At 45.9% G+C, this 21,958-nt stretch overlaps 1 protein-coding gene across 9 annotated transcripts in view; it reads right to left on the minus strand.

Moving 5' to 3' along the window:
* KIF6 (kinesin family member 6) overlaps window positions 1-21,958 on the minus strand; it is a 385,598-nt gene that overhangs the window by 81,783 nt on the left and 281,857 nt on the right. For all 9 annotated transcript variants that reach the window (XR_006202589.1, XR_006202588.1, XM_042938645.1 and 6 more), the window contains 2 exons: window positions 15,579-15,687; window positions 6,282-6,337 (listed from right to left, as the gene is read on the minus strand). Coding sequence is in view for 7 of the 9 variants with exons in the window: in XM_042938645.1 (XP_042794579.1) it covers window positions 6,282-6,337; window positions 15,579-15,687 (165 nt within the window). In the remaining 2 variants the exon portion in view is untranslated. The remainder of the gene's footprint in view (window positions 1-6,281; window positions 6,338-15,578; window positions 15,688-21,958) is intronic.

Below are 21,958 nucleotides of genomic sequence, written 5' to 3' on the forward strand. Positions count from 1 at the left end.
GAGGGGTAGGGAGAGGAGGAGAAAAAGGAAAAAGAGGAGGAGGAGGAGCAAGAGGAGGGGGAGGAGGAGGATGAGGACAGGGAGGACGAGGACGAGGAGGACGAGGAGGAGGGAGAAAAGGGTACATGTGAAACCAGCTGCACTCCTTCGACTTCTGGGTTACACAAGACAGTAAATTTCCTTTTATGCTTATAGCCAAACATACTGGCCAATACAAACTGAGCACAGATTAACTGAATTTTTTTGATAAGCGTGTTAAAAAAATCACATGAATACTTGAATGCACAGAGCTTGTTATTTAAAATAAACATGTGGTGGGGGCACCTGGGTGGTTCAGTCGGTTAAGCATCTGACTCTTGATTTTGGCTCCGGTCATGATATCACAGTTCCTGAGTTTGAGCCCCGCACTGCGCTCTGCGGAGCCTGCTTAGACATCTCTCTCTCTCCCTCTCTCTGTGCCCCTCTCCTGCTCGCAAGCTCTCTCTCTCAAAATAAATAAATAAACTTAAAAAAATTATAAAATAAACATGCGGTGAATTGTTTAATAAAGCCAAAAATCTACTCTGTAACTTTTTAGTCATTACTTTAGCTGCTTTTTCTGAACCATCTCTCTTCTCATACAGAAAAGGCAGTGTGCATATGGAAATACTGGGCAGAGTGAGTCTTGGCTTCTGCATTTCTTAGCTTTGAGAATATAGTATTTTTCCACTTTATGGTAACACGTTTTTATTTTGTGGTCACTGATGACTCCTATGCCTGCCCTTAATTGGGCTTTCTATAGTCCTTATTGGTGCGGGTTTTGGTACTTAGGCATAAGTGCTTCGTGACCCCCATTCCTACTAAACCTCATCTAAGTTAATGATTTGAATTCTCTCATGTTTTCTGAAGCATCTCTAAACCCACTCAGTTGGAATTGTACGGAGCCTGAAAATACAATCCTGCTATTCTATTTTCCGAACCATTGAAGATGATGGTTGAAACCCATGTGGGACACTGAATCCTACCAGAGCTGCTTCAAGTCCACAGTGTATCTTTCTTCAAACCAGAAAAAATCATCCCTTCCTAAGGGCAGACATAACCCTGGGCTGGTGCATATGGAAATGAGAGCAAGGCTGGGTTTCACCCCACTGGCCCCTGCAACTAAGCCCCAATATGTACTAGATGACCTATCATTAATCATGTTACAAAGACCCTTTTAATCTTGTTGGGCTGTGTGTGCATGAGCTAGGATGTTGTTTGAACCTTTCATTGGGCACACTGGATAAAGACCAAAGATTCAGGAAAACTGAGTAACAGCTGAGTGAAATTTCAAATGTGGAAGAAAAATTCAAAGTCAGAGAAATCTGAATTTATGGAAATATGAAACTGTATTTAAAGGTTTTTGAGTGGGGAGTGCCTGGGTGACGCAGTTGGTTAACATTCGACTCTTGGTTTTGGCTCAGGTCATGATCTTGGAGTTCATGAGTTTGAGCCCCATGTCAGGGTCTGTGCTAACAGTGCAGAACCTGTTTGGGATTCTCTCTCTCCCTCTCTCTTTGCCCCTCCCCTGCTATCACTTTCTTAAAATAAATAAATAAATACACTTTAAAAAGTTAAATAAAAGTTTTGAAGTTGGACAGAAATGGAATTTAATTCCAACTTGGTCACTTAGCAGGCAACCTCACTGAAACTCCAATTTCTAAAATCCACAAAATAATGATAATTCACTAGAATTTCACAGACTCTAGACTACCTCAATATTAAGACTCATCTTCATTCCAGAAGTTTGTAAAATGTGAAAAAAAAGGCCAGGTGGGATGGCCAAATGTATCTTGATTTCAGAGGTGTTAAGACTAAAAACTGTGATCTAGAATATACAATATATGGTAATACCCCTGCCCCCCTTATGGGTAATGGCTCTTCTTTGAAAGGATTAAAGGAGATAGCATATGTCATGTTCTCGGCATAGCACAGTCAGTGCTCAACAAAAGGTGGAAGCTGTTGTTGGGGTGGTTGTTAATCGGAGCTAGTGTCAATGAGTAACAAAAGAATACACTTAATTCAGGTCTTCAGAATCTAGCAGAATGACCTGGATGTCATCTTTCCCCTACTCCCAGATAAGATACTAGAAGCCAACATGCACCAATAGGTCTAGAAGTAAACCTCAAGAGAAGATCAAATCACAGAAAATGCACACAACTGAAAATCTTCCTATTTGTTCTGCTGATGGAGACCCAGATCTGAGGAATGATTTTCCCAATGCCCAAATGTATAAGAGAAATGTTTAAAATTTTTTTAAATGTTTATTTATGCTTAAAAGAGAGAGAGAAAGAGCAGGGGAGGAGCAGAGAGACAGGGAGACACAGAATCTGAAGCAGGCTCCAGGCTCTGAGCTGTCAGCACAGAGCCTGACTTGGGGCTTGAACCCACAAGTTGTGAGATCATGACCTGGGCTGAAGTCAGGTGCTTAACTGACTGAGCCACTCAGGTGCCCTGAGAAATGTTTTTTTTAAGAGTATTGTTCAAATGGTGGGTTGGGGTCCTTTGAATTTGTAGTACAAGAAAAACCTTCCAGAGTGTTTTGTTAGTTTTCTAGTGTTTGGTTTTCCCCCTTACCTCCCGCTATAGCTACTTCTATTACATTTCCTATGATTTCTGAATTGACTACTGATTGGCTTACTAGTGAAAACCCTTCTGTGCAGCATCCGGTGACATTAGTTTTCATTTAGGCCTGGAGAGGTCAGTAGAGGATGAAGAGGTGCGAAGAGGTGCCAAGAGGTGCCAGTCAAATTCTTTCACCTGCCTCCAAAGCAGCTGGTTCCTAGACTGGTCTAGGAGTGGGACTTATGCCAAAGAACAGCCCTTCAATTGTTTCTTGTTGCCAGAGACAATGCTGCCAATCATAGAACACTGACATAAAAGAACGAATTCCAGAATTCTAGTAAGTGAGAAATGGCCTGGTTGATGCCACTGCTTCTAACACAGTCTCATTCTTTCCCCACAGTTTGGGCTCAGTAGCATTTTTAGAGATAGGATGAATGGAAGCAGGGTGTATGTGAATGTTTAAATGCACAGCCCATGTGATGAAAAGCAGTCTAATGCTCTTGTGTATGGGACAGGGAAATACAGTGAAGATAGCTCTCCTACACCAACAAAGACTCTACCTTTTTTCAGGGAGATCTTAAATTGGCTATTTCTTCCATTTCTGATTTCAACTGATTCAACATCAGAATTGATGCAAATGGTGTACAGAGAAGGACAGAAAAGGACTTGGTGGCAAGAGTGTATCTACCTAGTTTGGGGTGGCTTATTATAAGAAAAGGAAATAATATGGAGGTTTTGGTTGACTTATGCCATGTAAAAATTGGATATTATGTGTTTACACCTGAATTGCTAGCCTCCAAGAATTTTGATGATGAAACTTGAGTGGTAGTTCTTGATCACAATGTCAGAGAAAACCAGATTACCCAGGAAGACAACCTAATCGTGACACGTGGGCTGGTCGATCTGTAGTTCACAAATACAGCTTTCATTTCCTCTCTGCAGGCCAATTCCATGTGCACTCCACAGCATCCCATTCCTGCCCTGGGGTCCAGAAGCAGGATGTGGCACAGTTTGGGTGTGGAGCTGAGTCACCATCCCACACATGTGATGGTACATCTGTGCCAAGCTCCCACCTCCTGACTCTTACATTCACTAAGTCTAAGATTCCAGTCACTGGGGACTGAAAACTCCACTTGATTTAATTTCTCCCTAGGAAAAATCCACTTAGAAAGGTCATTAATATCCTGAAATGTTTCCTTCAATACTGCCTTGGAGATTTTAAATTTAAATGTGTGTACAATTTCCACGTTATACTTCCTTAATCTTAACCTTGTCAGAACATGCAGTAATGACCCCATGGTGGGCTACTTTTGGGGTTAAGCACCATGAGAGCTGGTTCAGTAATGAGGCTGAGTCTCAGTGATCTACTCACTGGGGCCCCCTTGGATCAAGAACACATTTGGAAGATGGGTGGCCGGGGGATGGGTCTAGTCTGCTCTTTGCATAAAGTAAAGTAAGAGTGACACTGGCTTTATTAGGACCACTAAACTACCACTTTATTGGTAGCAGCGAATACTTGAATCTCAACATTGGTATGAGCTCTGCTTGTTATGATCCAGAAAAAAACAAAGGTCCACTTGCCCAAGGTTTCTGCTAGCATATCTGGACCCTTTGTGTGTGCAGATCATCCTCTCCGAGAGATGAATTACAGCCATAGGGCAGCCTCTGACTTGCCTCCTCTTGAGAGGCAAACTGGATCCATGAACATATGATACTGGACCAAAATTATGGAGAATTCAGAATTATTTGTGATAACAACCTGTACTCAGAGTGAAAAATTATATTAGTGTAGGTCATTGGTGTCTTTCATCATGAGTCTATTTCATTAGTGTTGGAATGAACACTTTGGTTTTACTTTGGTTTAGTGAGTTAGATATTTTTCAAGAGCAAAACTTTGTATTACTTTTGGGGGAAGAAGCAGTTTATAAAAGGTCTTTCCCTCTTATCTCTCCAGGGATGAAAACAGACCACTGGGTTCTTTGAGTCCCACAAGACTGACGAGTTGGCCCTGGATATGCTGAGGCCTGCTCCCCCTCCCTTCCTTTCAGGCCACCCAGCTGGGTGGGCCAGCACAGCCCTGCTTCTGGGACCAGGCTGTGCCCCAGCAGGATCTGCTTTGCTTGAAGTCCTGGCCCTGTTGATGGGGTACTTATCTAGAACCAATTTCCTTATTGTTTTGGCCACTGACCCCTCTGAGAATCAGACAAACTAGGGATATTTTCTCCAGAAAAATGTACGTACCCTTAATGCCCAGTTTTTTCATGTAGTTTCAGGCATTTGGGAATCCAGGTCAAGAAAGAAGTGTGTAACCTTTTTTTCTTGCCAGGGATCCTTCTGGCAGTCTGATGAAGCTATGGACCCTCTTTCAGAATGATAATTTTTAGGGTGCATAAAATAAAAAACTTTGGATTTTAAGAGAAATCAGTTATACTGAAATAGTTATCAAAATTTTTTAAATTTTTGTGATACAAAAATATCAATATGATATGCTTTTATATAAATGCATGGAATTAAAAGATCTAATGGTGAGTCTAATAACTACCATAATTTTGAAGTACTGATGAGCATAAAAGATATTTTATGATATCTGCCACATTGCAATTTTACTGGTAGTAGGTGTTGCTGGTCCTACTGGGCTTGGCTGCCTACGACATCACTGTCACTGAAGGTATACCTAAATTGCAGTTAGAGTTTGGTGAAAGCAAAGGCTCATTCCGCCTCATCTCCCTCCCCCATCCTAGTTCCTAGAACTTAGGTTGAGAACTCCTGAGACTCTAGAGATTTTCTGCATGGTGCTGGGCATGGCTCAGGGCCTGGCTGCCTCAGGTTGCAGAGGAGAACATAAGCCTCCTGTTTGGTGACTGAGTGCCCAAGGCCATTGTAATTTTCCATATTCTGTAGGAAAAGCCAAAGGGGACACTCACGGCAGCTTCTGTCCTCACTTATGGGGGAAGGGAGGTGGAGACAAGAGAGATGCAGGAAGTCAGCTGTGATCAGGGAGGTAACTTCTGCTTTCTCAAGCAGGAGGCAAAGGCACAAGGGGTCCCTCTCCAAAGCTGTCTCAGCCAAGGAGATGGGTCCCTGGGTATCTTCTAGCTTGGGATGAAGGAAATATTTTCCTATCATTTTGATAAAAATACAGGGCACACTTTTATTGAGTTTGCCTCCTGCCATAACCTCATCTTTCCAGGAATTCTCACCTAAGTGGGGAGCCCTGCTGGGCTGCTTGTGCCCTGGGAAGGCACAGAGACTCATTTTCCTTCTCCTCTTCCTACTGGCTTACTGAATGGTGCCGAAAAATGCACACCTGTGCCAAAAACACTAAGTCTAAGCTTGGGGCAAGGGGTGTAAAAGTGTTTCACAGCACTTGAAAATACAAAACATTACTGTAATCTTGCCATTATGACTAGTTGAGCTATTGTTAAGGAACACTAGGGAAAAGCAAAACTTTCTCATTGGGATGCTAGAGCTCAGGCCTGCATGAGGATGAAACATTCAAGTTCAAGATGAAAGAAAACACTTTTCCTGATGGATGGTAGGAGAGATGACAAACTTCCAAGGAAAGGCACTTTCAGAGCGGCTTCCTTGGCAGGGGTCTCTTGAAGCTAAGCTTCATGGTTATTTGGAGGCACATCATGACCTGATTTTCACCAGGAAAATGGTCTGTGAAAGAGGCTTACACAATATCATCTGCTTACCAATTTTACTTCTTGTTTCATTTATACTTTCTCCCAGGGCCTTTGCTTCAGAAAATCTGGAGAGGACAAAAAAAAAAAAAAAGAATTTAACTTTTTCTGTTCATTTCAAATTATGCTTTAAAAATAATAGATTCCCAAGAACTCTCTAAAATAATTTAAAATGTTATGGAAAGATATAAAATAGAATTTAAATAAATGATATATATTAGCATTAAAAATAGAGATAAAATTCATATTAATTACTGGTATCATGAATTTTTACTTCTCTATCCACCACGGAATTTTCATTTTCATATTCTGTAATTTATGACTTGCAATTTTGAGTGTTTTATGATGCAAGGGAACCAGAATAAAGCATGGCTGTAAGACTTTTGTATGCTGCTGTGTTCTATTAATCATAGTACCAAGATCCTATAGTTGTAGTCGAGAATGCATACTTACTATAACTTAAATTACATTTTTTTTTTCTGAGTGTAAAGTAATAGATCAGAGGCTGGCAAAACTATAGCTGATCACGAGACACATCGAGCCTACCGCCTATTTCTGTAAATAAAGTTGTACTGGAACACAGCCACCAGCATTCATTTATATATTGTCTATGGATGTCTTCATGTTGCATTGGCAGAGTTGAGTAGATGTGACAAAGACTGTACAGCCTGCAAAGCTAAAAATATTTACTAGCTGGTCCTTTACAGAGAAAGGTTTCTGACTCCTGTTATATGTGATGTTTAATCAGCTTTTGAAAATATGAAAAGAAGAAAAAAATCCCTAATAGCCCCTACCCAGAAATTAGCACATTTTGAGCTCCAGCCAGTTAAAAAAAAATATTTTTTAATGTTTATTTATTTTTGAGAGAGAGAGAGAGAGAGAGAGAGAGAGAGAGAGAGAGACGGTTAGGGGCAGAGAGAGAGAGGGAGACAGAGAATCTGAAGCAGGCTCCAGGATCTGAGCTGTCAGCACAATGCCTGATGTAGGGTTCAAACTCAAGAACCATGAGTTCATGACCTGAGCCGAAGTTGGATGCCCAGCCGATTGAACCAACACGTGCCCCTCCACCCAGTCTTTTTTATACTCAGTTTTGATATAGTTAAGATCATGCCATGTATATGATTTTGTGCTTTGGTTATTTTTCACTTAGCAGTATAATATAAGTCCTTCCTCCTGATATTAGAAACTTGTCCATTATCTTTGATGGCTGTCTACTAGTCTACCAGGTGGTTGTGATGTTTTACTTAATGGTTCCTACATATTTTCCAACAAATATGCATGAGATGCTACTGAGAGCCCGACTTTGTGCTGGGGAAGTGGTATAGGACATGGCTGGCCTATGTGAGAAATATGCAGGCTGGTCCCCCATGGCGGACCCTTAAGAAATGTCAGTCTTTCCCTTCTTTTCCTTTCTGCAATGAAATTTAGGGGGACAACGGAAAGTCTACGAAACAAATCTGCAATATGTGGCTACAGTAAATCATTATGCTATTGTGGATGACACTGGCCAAGCCAGTGGCGGGGCCTGTCTATGAGTGGAGAGTAGTCAGGAAAGCTTAATGTACAAGGTAGGATTGACCTGGCTTTTATAGATGCTACCCACCATCATGCTACATTAATTGTCAACACTGGGTCAACTTGATTTTAACTATCTCCTCTCTCCTCATTCTCTCCTCACCCTGCAAGTCTTCCTGGATCCTAGGAAATCCCAGATATCATGTTATTTTGTGTGTAAATATTTTGGTTGCATAGGATTTTGTTAGAGGAAGTGGGAAGAAGAGGACATTCAAGGCGGGGAACAATGCAAGCAGAGGCTAGAGTGCCACGGCGGCTCTGTGCTTGATGGAAAAGTATGAATTATGTCACTGCTATTTTCCAAGTCTGGCTGCTTGGCCTGTGACTGCAGACAGGAAGTTTCCACGGAAGGGAACTAAATTGTCTCTCAATGTTAGGTTTCTTGGGACTCCGCCCCAGCTCCCTCGTTATGGTGTTTAGGCTCATCATAGATTATGCATGTGCTCTTTTCAGCTAGGGCCTGTCACCTTCTGGAGAGAAGTGCAGTCCCTTTTGATGCCATTCAGATGGAGTTCAGGTCAGCAAACATTCATAGAAGTCACCATGCTGGGCCCTGTAGGCTTGCACTGGCCTGTGCCCACTGGGCAGACAGAATCTGAGGTGTGGTCCAGGCTGCTCAGAAGAGGAAGGCTATTTTCATCCTTCAAATTCTGCCAAGTGGAGGGCCTATAATTGTTTGACTGTTGGCTGTGTCCATCCCCAGCTCCTAGGATTCCACAGGGTTTGATAATCCTTCACTGCTCAGTGAGTGATTCCTCTTAGTGCCTGTTCCAGAGTTCACTCACCCATTTAGAAGAGTATCGAGAATAAGGAAGATGCGAGAGGAGGGCTGGGAAGCTGATGAAATCCATGTCAGTTCTGGAGGAAACGGGAGTAGAAAAAGGGGAAGATATCCAGGCAAACAGGCAATCTCCACAGCAGCTGTTCAGAGGAGCCCTGAAGGGCCTGGGATGGAGCCCCCTGGCCTCGACAGTGCCCACATTTGTCCAGGAGGGCATGGGGGGGGGCTGCTTCGTGCTGTGGTCAACCCACTCCAAAGAGCGGCCCTGTGCCAGGGCTTGGCAGACACTGTGGGGGAAGCCACGAGCTGTTCCAGTCTCTCCCCTGCAGCCCAGCGCAGAGCTAATAAGGACTTTCCCACTGAAGAGGTGTGGGCTGAGGGCTGTCCTGTCTGCATGAGGCCATTTTCCTTCCACTCTGCAGTTGTCACTGCTCCAGGCCACCCCACCCACCCACATGTGTTCCTGATCTCCAGTTGTCAAGACAAACTCTTGACTAAGAAAGCCCAACCCTGAGAAGAAGCGGGGGTGGGGGGAGTACACGAGAGGCAAGAGAGATGAGAAAGAAGGTGACACCCCATTTCTGCCAAGTTCTTCCCTGCCCACCCGCATCTCCACACCTTCTCAGCCCAAGCCTCCCACAGCCCCACTGCCTCCCTTTCCTCTGGCCCCAGACTAAATGCTGATCAGCAGGAAAAGGAGCTCCCGACTCCCTCCTGACCCCAAAGAGGCACATTCCCATTAATGATGTGGCTCAGGGAACCAGCCTGTGTCCAAGGCGGCTGGAGCTGTGGTGACCTTCCCCAGGGCACGCTGCACCTCTGGACAACATCCTAAGCTCCTGCTCACTGGAGAGGAGGCCTGGCCTATGTCAGGGAGGCTGCGCCTTGGGCAGGGCCAGGGAGAAGGCTCGGTGACTCAACCTGTGAGCCCCTGAGGGTCTCCTCCTCCTGGCTGGAGGCATTCCTATCCAGGAGTCGCTGGCTGCACGGTCCATTGTGCAAGGGCAGCGTCGCTGGGGGCCATTCCAGTGTGGAGGCTGGCAGGCTGTTCTATTTGCTGTGTAGAAAAATCTCTACCTCGGGGCAAGGCCTGGGCTTGGAAGGGGAAGGAATGCAGTCCTCCGACTGCTCATTCACAAGCCTGGCTTCCCGTGATGCCCAGCCTTCACCAATCCCACAGCAGCTACCATGCACCTGGCACCGTGCTGGACACTGTCCGCAGCGTACAAACCATTCTCCTTCCTGGCTTCCATGTCAGCCATCAGCCCCCGGCTGTTCCTTCTCTGTCCTCTTCTGCAGCTGTTCCTTAGATGCTGGGAATTGTCAGGGTTTTGTCTTGACCCTCTCCCCACATTACCTCTTCTCCCAGGGCACTCCACCACACCAGTGTCTTCTCTTGTCATCCCCACAGACAGCTCCCATATCTACACCCCAGCCTGCTTTATTTCCTGACAAATGCATTCCAGGAACTGATCACCCCCAACGAAAACCCCTCCCCTTCCTCCCACCTTTCCTCATCTCACTGCCAAGTACTGACACTCACCCAAGGGCTCCCAGCCAGGGACCTGGACCCCCTGCGCTGCCCCCCGCCACCTCTATAAGCACCTTCACACAATCCTGGAGTCCCACCCATTCCCATCTATTCCCCACAGTATTCCATCCAGCTTCATTCCTACTCTCCCTGCCTCAGAGAAGGGGTGGTCACATCACCATATTACCTCCACAGGCTTGTGTGGTTCCCTGCATTCATGCTACCTGCCTTCCGGTCATTTCCCAAATTTAAGCCTGAGTGAGTCTTCTTAAATGCAAGCCTGACCTTGTTATTATTTGTCCGGCTTACAACTCTTCAAGGGCTCCCCAGTGATCTCAGGACAAAATCCAAATTCCTTAACAGCGCTAACTAGACTCTTCATGCTCAGGTTGGTGCGGACTCCTCCAGAATCTTCTCTCACATCCCCTTGCCTTCCTAGGCTGGTCCAAATGGCCTCAGTTCCATCAAGTGTCACGTGGGCTCACCTCAGGGCTCCTCCCTTTGCTTGGAACGTCTCTCTTCATCTGGCTAGTTTCTGCCTAATCACGCAGATTCGCTGGAGACGTCTCTTCCTCTGGACAGCTTTTGAGGGCCATGCAAGTCTGCAACAATGTCACCCTACATGTTCCACAGCACCTTGAACTTCTGTCATCACAGGTGCACTGGATCAGAATTGCCTGTTTGCTTGTTTTGTTCCCTTTTTCAATATTGTAAGCTCCCTGAGGATAGTGATCACATCTATTTAACACATACTTCTATCACTGGAGCATAGAACAGGGCACGTACTTAGTAAGCACTCTAGACCTAGCTGTAAAATACAAGGAGCAGCATGTGAGCAACACGTCACACACAGGCACTGTGTGCAATGTGGAGAGCACTGGGCTGGGGATCAGAGACTAGGACTCGAATGCCCTGCTGGATCTCAAGTTTCTTGTTTGCAAGATTAGGATGAGATGCCTCTCAGGGATGGCTTGATGTGGAAAGTACATGCATACAAACGACCTTTGTAACTGAATTAGGACCACTGCCTGGCAGTGTAGGCACCCTCCTGTTGCGGGATCGACTGTGAGGTGGGATTGCATATTGGAAGCAGCAACTACAGACAGTAATGATGGGTATCATCTTCTCAGCAAATCAAAGGGTCAGAGAAGGGATCCTTTCAAGTCCATGGTCAAGGACACCTAAGACAGTTGCTAAGTTTCTCATCTTTAGGGGGAATGAAAAGTATCGGGGATGAGGTACAATCTTATGTAACTTCCAAGACCAGCTCCTGGGAGAATTCTATCCTGCCCTTGGTGTGTGTCAGACACACATACATCATTGCTGGGGGAGCAGCTGAGGAGGCCTGGCACCTGGCTCTGCCCCAGGCAGTCAGAACCACAGATAATTTGCTGGGGACCATGGGCAGTAGCTGCTTTAACTTATGGGCTAAGGGGAGGAGCTGGTGTTCATAAGCCACTCGGTCTCCATGAGCCTCCACTGTCTATTGTCTGTCACGTCAGCTGGGCTGGTTTCTTCAGGTCAGTGTGGAAAATATGTCACTGGAGGACAAGGGGTTCCTATGACACCTTTCCTAGTTTTCTTGTCTAGGGCAATTAACTTAATATGTTGATTATTCACAGAGTGAATATCCAACACTCTTCCCTGCCAGAAAGGAAGAATAGGCCTGCATCTACACCATTTCCCTCCTCTGTAGACCTGTCCCTGACATGGTACTTTGGCTGCCTCTGGTACGTTGCCATGAATATCCACCTTTCATTTCCCTTAGGCTTTAACAAAACAAAACAAAACAAAACAAAACAAAACAAAACAAAACAACAACAATATTTCTTTTTCTTATTCCATCTTGTTTCCCATCAAGATGGCGGTCCCTTCCCATCTTCATGGAGCTATTCCTTCCCTGAGTCTAGAGAAGCCTGTTGTCTAGCTTCTCCTGCTTCTAGGAAGGAGTTCTCGAGCAGTTTGCTTACCTGCTAAGACTTCCCAAAGTCCATTTCAAAGTGCATTCTCAAGCCAAAGAAGTATTTTTGAGTACTGTTTTTGTGGCCAGCACCATTTTAAAAACTGTGGGAAGGCTGAGAAGATTCGACTCTAATCTCTGCTCTCAGGGTTCATAATTCTAGCTCAGGAGACAAGGTGTAAATATAAAAAACAAATGGAAAAATAATAAAGGTTAAAATTGAAGTCTAATAGGAACCAGGGAACTCCTATTTGTCATGGATGTTATTTCCAGATGGTGCCACGAGATTTCTCTCCAGCCTGGGTCTAGTTTTCCTATTGGTTCTATTCTGTGCCTGAAGGATCCAACTGAGTGAAGGGGCGCTTTTTTGGTTGAGTTCACATTATCATTGCCTTTGTTTCCAATTGCAGTTAATCTCCCCATTTATTTCTTCTTTTGTTATTTAATGGAACTCTGTGACTGAGGGATTCAGTTTGTCTCCAAGATCTGCCACAAAAGAAAGTCAGCTGTGTGATGCCTGGGTGCTGGTGTTTGCTGACCATGGGGTCTCCAGCCTCTCTTCATATAATTATATACTATGAGGATGAGTCATGCCTGAAAAATGTTGTGATTTTCAATTGTAGTTGTCCTCCACTGAAAAATCCAGCTTAAGAGTTGGCTCGCACGCTCTAGTTCAGCAAAGGGTAAACATCCTATTAATGTGCCAATGTCTTGTTTCTGTTGTCACAGACAGGCAGCAGAACTGCCCCCTGCAGACCGGGGGCTAGGGCTGAGAGATGCTAGAAATTGCCTGGGAGGACAGCAAAGGGTCTAGGTAAGATGGGGAAGAAAATCTTTCTATGGAGTAACAAGGACATGTATGTGACAGCTACTGCTCCACTCCTCCTTCAGCTCCAGCTCAACTCGCATTCTGGGTGATGAGGGATCAGAAAGGATCCAACAGTCCCTTCATTTGGGCTCAGAAACTCGCTGCCATGGGTTAGAGAGGCTGAGCCGACGCGAGGCTCATACGTGGGGGCAATCAGTCCCAAGCCTTTCTGGACTTTGCCAAGGTGACCTCCCAACATCGGAACCACTGATGGCAGCTGCGTGATGTGGAGAGTGGAGAAGTCCCAGTCAGGCCAGGTCACTGGGTCCTTGTTGCCGGGGGCTACCTGAGAATGAGACTTGCTCAGAGGAAGTCTAGAAGCAGAGTGACTAAAACCCTGTGGCGCATGTCTGCATTCCTAGGACGTGGCCAGCCCTCCTGCAGATGGTTCGCATGGGGCTCCCAGTCAACAGAGGGAATGGCAGCAAATGCATTGGAGGGGATCAGGGTGACTATAGGAAGCAGTCTGCAGGGCGGCATGGAAGTCACCCTCATCAGCACCTGTGGGGCCCTATTTCAATGTCTGCTGTAGGGGCCCTGCTTTATAGTTACTCGTTTTCACAGAAAAACATTTTCTCTTAGTCCTCTGTCTCAAGCAGTTACGAGCATGTAATACCTAGTAATGGAATGCTCTCCATGAATGCAAACAAAAGCTCCAATCCTGGGAAAGGGGTAGATCCTGGGTTACACCCCCCCAGTGCCAAATATTCCTTTAATGATTGTTATTACAGTAACATTAAACAGACGCAGACATTTTTAACATGTGGACTGGTCTCTTGACTTTTCACTTGATTTTAAAAGGACTGATTTAGTGCTGGGAAAAGCCCTTTTCAGAAGCAAGCTTTGTGCAAGTTTCATTAATTCCCTTGCTCTATGGCCACAAGGAAGATGGGACCACCAGGATAACCAGCCCATCCTACATGACTGGATATGTTCCAGCCCCAAATACAGGCCATATTTAATTTTCTCCCTTCCTTTCTAAATGCATCAGCGTCAGCCCCGTTCTGCTTCATTTTTCTCTCCGGGCTCACCTCACCCAGAGCTTTGATGTCTCCCTCCCCAGACCATCTCCCTGAAGGCTTGCTGTGTCAGTTCTTCCCCTGGTCTGTCTGTCTGTCTGTCTTTGTCTTCACGGGTTTGCTTCCACGGCCTACAATGTTGGCCAATTCTCTCCCACTCTGAAACAAACTTCCCTTCTCCTTAGGTGACTCCCCTTATCCTCCTTCGAATGTTTGTTACCTATCACAAACTTTTTGAACACGTGTTCGCTCGTGCTCTATTTGCTCACTCCCAGCCCTCCAACACGTGGTCTTCAGTCACCTGCTTGCTCCGTGCGCTCGGTCCAGCCTCCCCTGCCTCTGTCTCTGTCGCGGCTGACACCACCCACAACACGCTTTATGGAGCCGCCTCCTCTCTCGGCTTTCAGGACAATATATTCTCCCAATTCTCCCCTGCTTCTCTATCTGCTTCTTCTCAGCCTTCCTCCCCCACCACCTGCTCTCCCTCCTTGCCCTTTAGAGATTTCCTGCTGCTTCTACCCTCTAGGCCCTTATGCCTCCACATGTTTTCCTGAGCTCGGCCACTTCTTAGGCTTCCTCGAAGCATTTACAAACATATAACTCTCAAACCTGGATCTCATTTTATTTTATTTATTTATTTATTTATGTTTATTTTTTTGAGAGAGAGAGAGAACAAATAGGGGAGGGGCAGAGAGAGAGGGAGACACAGAATCGGAAGCAGGCTCCAGGCTCTGAGCTGTCAGCAGAGAGCCCCATGTGGGGCTCAAACCCATGAGTCATGAGATCTTGACCTGAGCTGAAGTCGGACGCTTAACTGACTGAGCTACCCAGGTGCCCCTGGATCTCATTTTAATTCAAAGAATCATTTTTGAAAATTTACTGTGTGCTAAGATCCAGAGTCATGTGACTTAATTTAAAAGTTCACTGTCTAGAACTCCTTCTTCTGAACTCTAGACCCATGCACCTGGCAGTCTTTCTGTTTGCTACAGTTTGAGGATATGCATCTAATTCACAGATTAGGTGAAACAAGTTATATACCATTAAGTTTTTTTTTTAAAGGGTCCAGAGGCCAGCTTGACAATATGTCAGCAGATGCTGCTGCCTGCTCTGCTTCCGGCTGGAGAGAACATACCAGAAGCCTCTGCTGTGCATGTACACTTCCTTTGACTATCAAGTGCAGGACTTCCTCCCTCCCCCCACCGTCCCCAGACCTGCTGGAGGGTCTAGAGTTCTAAGACTATAATTTGATCTACAGACTTTTCTCCTCGTCTTTGGAACAGTATGATATCGACAGAGTCACAGGCAGATGAGAATTAATGTAAGATGTGAGAATGGTATACAAAGTTAGTTCCGTCACTCACAGACCCTGGCCTTGACTTACCCCAACAGTACAGGGATGGTGAGGCTCATGCGTAGGAAAGTCATGGACACAACTCAATGTGAAACTTAATACATGTCTTGCCTCTCTTCCAGAGTTAGGTTGGACAGATTAAGGAGGACAGAGTAGTAGCAAGTTTCTTTGAGGCTCGCCTGGCGAAGCCTCGGGGGACCAGCAGCTCCCTGAGCCAGCCTTACCTCTGCTTCAAAATCTGTTTGTTGTCTTCGATGGTAACGCTGTCAGCGTGGTCCCTCTTGAAGATTTCAAAAGCTTCTTGTCGTCCTAATGACATTTCCTCTCTCATCACTGTTTGGAGACACAGGGAAATGGCCTCAGTCACAGCATCAGGATCCCATTAATTTCACTGTCACTTTAGTTAGACCACAAAGCCAGCCCAGGCTCCAAGAGGCTCACGGCAGAGAGGCTCCTGACCAGACAGGTGGCCCCAGGCTCTTCCAGCTGGCCAGTGACCCACCGAGGAGGCCCTTCCAGGGACACCCTGCACCCTGCAGGGCTGTGCCTGCACATGCATGTGACTTGTAGGGGGTGGAGTTTGGAATGTCGGGTCAGAGGAAATGAAAACCAGAGCACCAAGCCCTGGATTGCTGAGAACATCTGTGAATGCACTTTCTGCCATCATTCAGTGCCACATTTCTCCCCGTTTTCCTGTTATGCCCCGTTTTGGTTTTCTGTTAAATTTCACGTTGAATTTCCAGGCATTTAGTTAAAAGAAGTACAATACAGACTGAAAGATATAGAATCTAGAAAATTCCGCTCTTGGTGTTCATATAACGATGCATCATTGAAGCCCCTAGAGAGGGGCCTCAGCTCTTACTCAGAGGTGAGGTTCTCCATTGCAAGATCCAGGAATAGACGGTGATGGAGGCCCCTAGCCCATATCTAACTCCTGCATCCTGTGTCACCATCACCACTATGGGCCAGCCCTTCACTGTTAGGCCCTGCTCGGGGGCCAGATTCTGAAAGCCAGAGTCAGAATGGCCAGGGACCTTGGAGTGAGCAGGTGACATTCTTGCATTGCAGCCCTCTTCCTCCTAGCCTCCCAGAGCAAGAGGCAGTGCAGGTATGTGCCTGGGACTCCCTGGGTGACAGCTGAATTCACAGCTGGATTTGGGATGAATCTACGGAGGTTTTTTGTTTGTTTGTTTGTTTGTTTGTTTGATGCCTCTTTTAAAAACATTGGTTCCTGTTCCCCATGTTTTCATCTGGTTAATTCTATGTACCCTTGAAAGCCTGGCTGAGTGTTACCAACCCCACGAAGCTTTCCCTGAGGCCCAGGCAGCAAGAATCCTCTTTCCACTATCTACCTATCAATGTAGCTGTGACACGCACAGCCCAGTAGAAGTTGTCACTTTACATGACAATCCTTTCTGGGGACATGCACATTTCTAGGAGGTACAGATTACATTTTTGCAGAGCCCCGGTGCCTTGTTCAATGTCTGGCATTTAGAAGGTGCTCATCATATTTCTGTTAAGTGAATCAGGTCAGGAATGAGCCAGGAGTGACAATGAGCCTTGTTCTAATTGCCACATGAACATGCTCCAGGGTGAGAGGGGTTCGCGATGAGGCCCCCGGTTCTGGAGATGCATTCATATGGGCCACATACCACATCTCCTCTTGCCTGGAAAAACCCTGCTGAGTCTCATCACCCAGCCTCGGGGTGAGGAACGGGACCAGCCCATCTGACACCAATTTAATGATTACTGTTGATAAAAATAGCACCGTGAAGAATGTCTGAATGGTGAGGCACACAAGACACCCCACCCTTTTCCAATCAGAAGCAAATGGGCACGTCTCAGTTTTGTCTCCACATCTGCCCTGCACACTCCAGAATCGAGTGGGCCTGGGAATGGGTTTGTGGGAGACTCGGAGAGAGGAGCCCTCGATGCATGAGAGACATTAACTGGAGGGCACTTTTTATCCAGTGGAGCCCACCAGGAGCCAAGGGACTCACGCCATACCTCTCCCCGGCCCCTGGTCTGTGCCAGTTCTGGCAGTGTATGCTTTTCACTGCAAATTAAACGGGAACGGAGAGGAGAGGGAGTGAGTCTCTCTGGAATGGGGTTGCGGAGGAGGAAAGCCCTGCGGAGACCACATGGGAGCCTGCCTACGGGATCCCCCAAATTGCCTCCCACAGAGGAGGTGATGAGAAGGCTTCCACCAACTGGCAGTAGCAGGGGGGGAGCGTGGGGCGGAGGGTTGTTCGAAAAGCTGCAGTGAAAGAGATGGGTTCATGGCCTCTTCTCTCCCGGCTCTGCCTTCTTTTGGAGCTGACAGTCCAACTTGACAGCTGGGTGGGTTGACCATGCTGAGGTTTTGCAGTGCTCATAGAACTGTTACAGCAGTATGTCCTGGATGAACTTAGAACCACGTGCAAACCCCACTGCATCCTCCAAGAGATATGCCGGGGCCTGGGCGGTGGGAGCAGAAAGGACATGGAGCTCAAGAGGAGATAAGCCCAGGTAGGTTGCTTGCCATTACTTTACAGAGCATTTCAAAAGTCTTGCTAAAAAATTTGGGGCCAACGTCGTCTCAGGGTATATACGAGTCACCAGTTTCCAAAGACTTAAAATTCAGGTGATGTACACATTACGACAAAGTTACCCTGGAAGAACTTCAATCTTTTGGTGATTTAAGAGGTGCTTGGGGTCCTGCAGGGTCGTGGGCTTATGGTCAGGAATGCGCTATCAGACTCCCCCACCCCTGCCCCTGCTACAACGGAGAAAGTATTCCGGAACTGGAGTTCTCTGCTGGCGGTGAGCTCAGGTGAGTGGACATTCACGGGACGGCTATCATTCTGGCAGCTAGCATCCTAAATGCCTAAATGTCTGCTCAGGGAGAGGCCAGGGTGCTGTGGCAGAGGATGCCTGTGGTCTGAAGGCAGAGAGGCAGCGTGAGGCCTGGACGCCTACCGAAGACTTGTCTCCACCTCGTGTCCCCTCTCAGGATTTAGAGAACAGCTTTCCCAGATGGCAGGATCTGGCCCTGAAGTGCACAATGTACGCGTAAGAAAGAGTGAAGGCAGTTGGAGCACCAGGGTGACTACAAGCTAATGAGATAATAATCCATTTATTTATTCTCTCCACCAGCATTTCTTTATCTAAGCCACTGTGGTAGGTACGTGACACACGTACCACACACTGTGGTTGTGTATGAGATACACACTTGGGCAAGACGGTTAAAGCTTTGATCTTTTCCCTTAAAGAATTCAAAGCCTCGTGAAGGGGAAAGGAATAAGAACAACCACAGCGGAAGCTGCTGCCTGCCACGAGAGAGACATGTGCCCGGCGCTGGAAAACAGCAAAGAGGGTCAGCTCCATCAGGGAGACTCGGAGGGATTCTGAGGGACCGGCAGCACCTGCCAGGTGGGAAAGAGGGGGCAGAAGATCCCAGGTGGAGGGGGCAGAGGAGGAGGGTGCATTAAAAGGGCAACTTCATTGATATGCATGGTTCTGCCACCCAATAGGAATGAATGACCTTTGGGAGAATAAAATGAGTTTCCTACATGCTTTATGCTAACCACTGTATCAAGTGCTTCCTTCCATATTGTTTTAGTTAACCTTCTCCAGGATCCCTGGTCAAATATCATTTTATAGATGAGGAAACCGAGGCTTGGTTAAAGAAATGGTTGTAAAGGGGTAAGGATGGTCCAGCTTTTAGAGAGAGTCAATTCTGCTCTTAGATCAGTTTTTCCAGGGGAAGTCTATCTGAGGGAGGAGGTGGGGGCTGGGTCTCAAAATGAGCTGGTAGGAGTAGGTCTGCTTATGAGATTATACTCTCATTAGTGTTTTCTCTTGTCCAAAACTTGGAATTTTCTTTACAGTATCACTGAAAAAAGAGAATCATGAATTTTGTTTTACTATTTACATAGTTTACTTCATATGTTATTTTTTTAATGTTTATGTATTTATTTTATTTTATTTTGTTTGAGGGAGACAGAGAGAGAGAGAGAGACTGAGACCAGGAGAGGGGCAGAGAGAGAGAGGGAGAGAGAATGAATCCCAGGCAGGCTCCTTGCTGTCAGCACAGAATCTGACGTGGGGCTCGAACCTATGAATGATGAGATCATGACCTGAGCTGAAATCAAGAGTTGGACGCTTAACTGACTGAGCCACCCAGGTGTCCCTACTTCATATGTTCTATTATTATTTCTAGAATTTGTGCACTTTGTGGGGCAAGGGGTTTTAGGCAGTTTTGTTTTCTGCAGTATTCCTAGCACCTGGGTGGTACCTGGCATGTAGGCTGAACTCCAGTTCTTTTGAATGAATGGATGGATGGATAGATGGATGGATGGATGGATGGATGGATGGATGGATGAATGTTTTAGATGCTTAATGTTCTTCCTTCTGGTATAGCATATTGTGATATGATGGGGGAAGTGCATTCACTGCTCTTCCTCCCTCCACCACCATTCTTCTGGGTGGGTATATCCCCTCTACGGTGTGATTTTAGAAATTCAACACCACTGGGGCGCCTGGGTGGCTCAATCGGTTAAGTGTCCGACTTCAGCTCAGGTCACAATCTTGTGGTTTCAGGTTCGAGCCCCACATCAGGCTCTATGCAGCTCGGACCCTGGAGCTGCTTTGGATTCTGTGTCTCCCTCTCTCTCTGCCCCTCCCCTGCTCACACTCTGTCTTTCTCTGTCTCAAAAATAAATAAACATTAAAAAAAATTATAAAAAAAAGAAATTCAACACCACCTTCTCCCACTACATGTCACTATGCTTCACAGCCCACCCTTAGAGATTCCAACTCCAAGAAGTTTTAATAAAAATGTAAATACTCTTGAAGGCATCCCCATTTTAGGGCTAGCAAAGAAAAACTCCATGACTTGTTGACAATTAGCTAACAGGTCCTGCAAAGATGAGACATAAGATGGTGTCTCAGGCTGGTGCCAAAATGGGAGAAATATGAGCTTGAAAAGGAAGGCGTGATGGCAAAAGATAAATTGTGCCTTCTCCCCAGCTTTGTTTAGTCTGTCAGACTCAGCTGCTCATTGAAGCTTTGGACCTTACAAGTTTCCATTTGCCGTGACCATGTCTAGCTCTTAGTTGTTTCTTTTAGCAAATTTCAATCATAGGTCCCTGTGTCGAATCCCAGAAAATAGGGATGACTCAGAGAAGCCTGCTGGCTTGCTGAGTCACAGGACTGCTTCAGACCCCGAGGAGAGCAAATAAAACATTATGGGGCAGTATAAAATTTCAAACAAAACAAAGCAAAACCAACAAACAAACAGACAAAAAAAAAAAAAACACAACCCTAAAGAAGAGGAGTTTCTCAGTCTCAGTCCCCAAAACACGACATTACAATTCCAGGGTGTGAGTGGGATGGGAAACACTTCCAAACCCTAAAGGTACAACCTCTTGTGGGTTTTGATACTTATTATGAACAGCACTTAGGTAGAAATGGCAGACAATAAGGCACTCTCAAAATTAGCCTTGGAGTGGGGCTTCTGAAAATGTTAGGCATACAAAATGCTTAGGTACTGGTCCCTCACCCATTTCTTAATATTCTCTCTTTTGCCATCCTGAAACCTGGCTCCTTATTTTGCTAAAGGTTACACATCCGTACTTTTGGAAGCCCTCCCCGCCCCCAACACAGGGTCCCATGGAAACCAAATGGAAAGGAAAAACATCGGAAGTGGAGAGTTTATGCTACTGCCTTTGGGCCTGCTGTCTGATTTCCTTTAGTCTGGAGCACATGGGCCAGAGCTCATTTTCCTGGCTGCCCCAAACAACCTACTGCTGCTTAAGCTATTGCTTAAAAATGGACAAAAGTAAAATGATGGAGAGTTGTGTTATTCATGCTGAAAAATGATTTCCTGGTCAGAGCCAAAAATATATTTTCCTTTGGAAAGACACCTATTCCTGGGATGCCTCAGTTCCCTCTGACTGAAGAAGGAAGGGGAGAAAAGAAGAACCACCAGGGAATGAGGAAAAGTGAGCAATGGGGTGGATTCTGAGGGGAAGGGGGCTTAGATCACAGTGTTTGGGACTGAAAGCAAAAGAAGGCTCAGAGCTGGGTGGGGGACATTCAAGGCTGAGACAAGGTGGAAGCTGGATGTGGGGGATAATTACACAATCTGTGGCTTGGGAGAGGAAGCTTTCGAAACAGAAGGTGAGGGACCTGGCTTTAAGATAGTGATATGATGAATGCCTACAATATGTAGAACATGGGAATGCATCTAGTAATGAGAAGCAACAGGCAGGGATACAGTGTGGTTTCGTAGAATATCTGATCTAAGGTTCTATACGCATTGAAATTTCTCAGTAAATGTTGATGGAGGTGAAATACACAAAAACATCCCCATATAAATAGAAGAGAATTCCATCCTTTGGTGTGTAGAGAAGTTAGAATGAATGGACCAGTATGAGGGAGAGAGATGAAGAATTTTGATGAGAAAAAGGGATAATCTATCAAGGCAGCATGAAACATAAAGGTCAGGAGGGAAATGAAGGAAAGGTCAGTGGTCCAGCCCTCTTGGGAATGGTGCCTGGAACAAGGATGTCCCAAGGGCCATTGAAAGGAAATGGTGGCTACAGCCAGAAACTCTGGGGTG

Source organism: Panthera leo, chromosome B2, assembly GCF_018350215.1.
Source record: "Panthera leo isolate Ple1 chromosome B2, P.leo_Ple1_pat1.1, whole genome shotgun sequence".
NCBI classification, from domain to species: Eukaryota; Metazoa; Chordata; class Mammalia; order Carnivora; family Felidae; genus Panthera; species Panthera leo.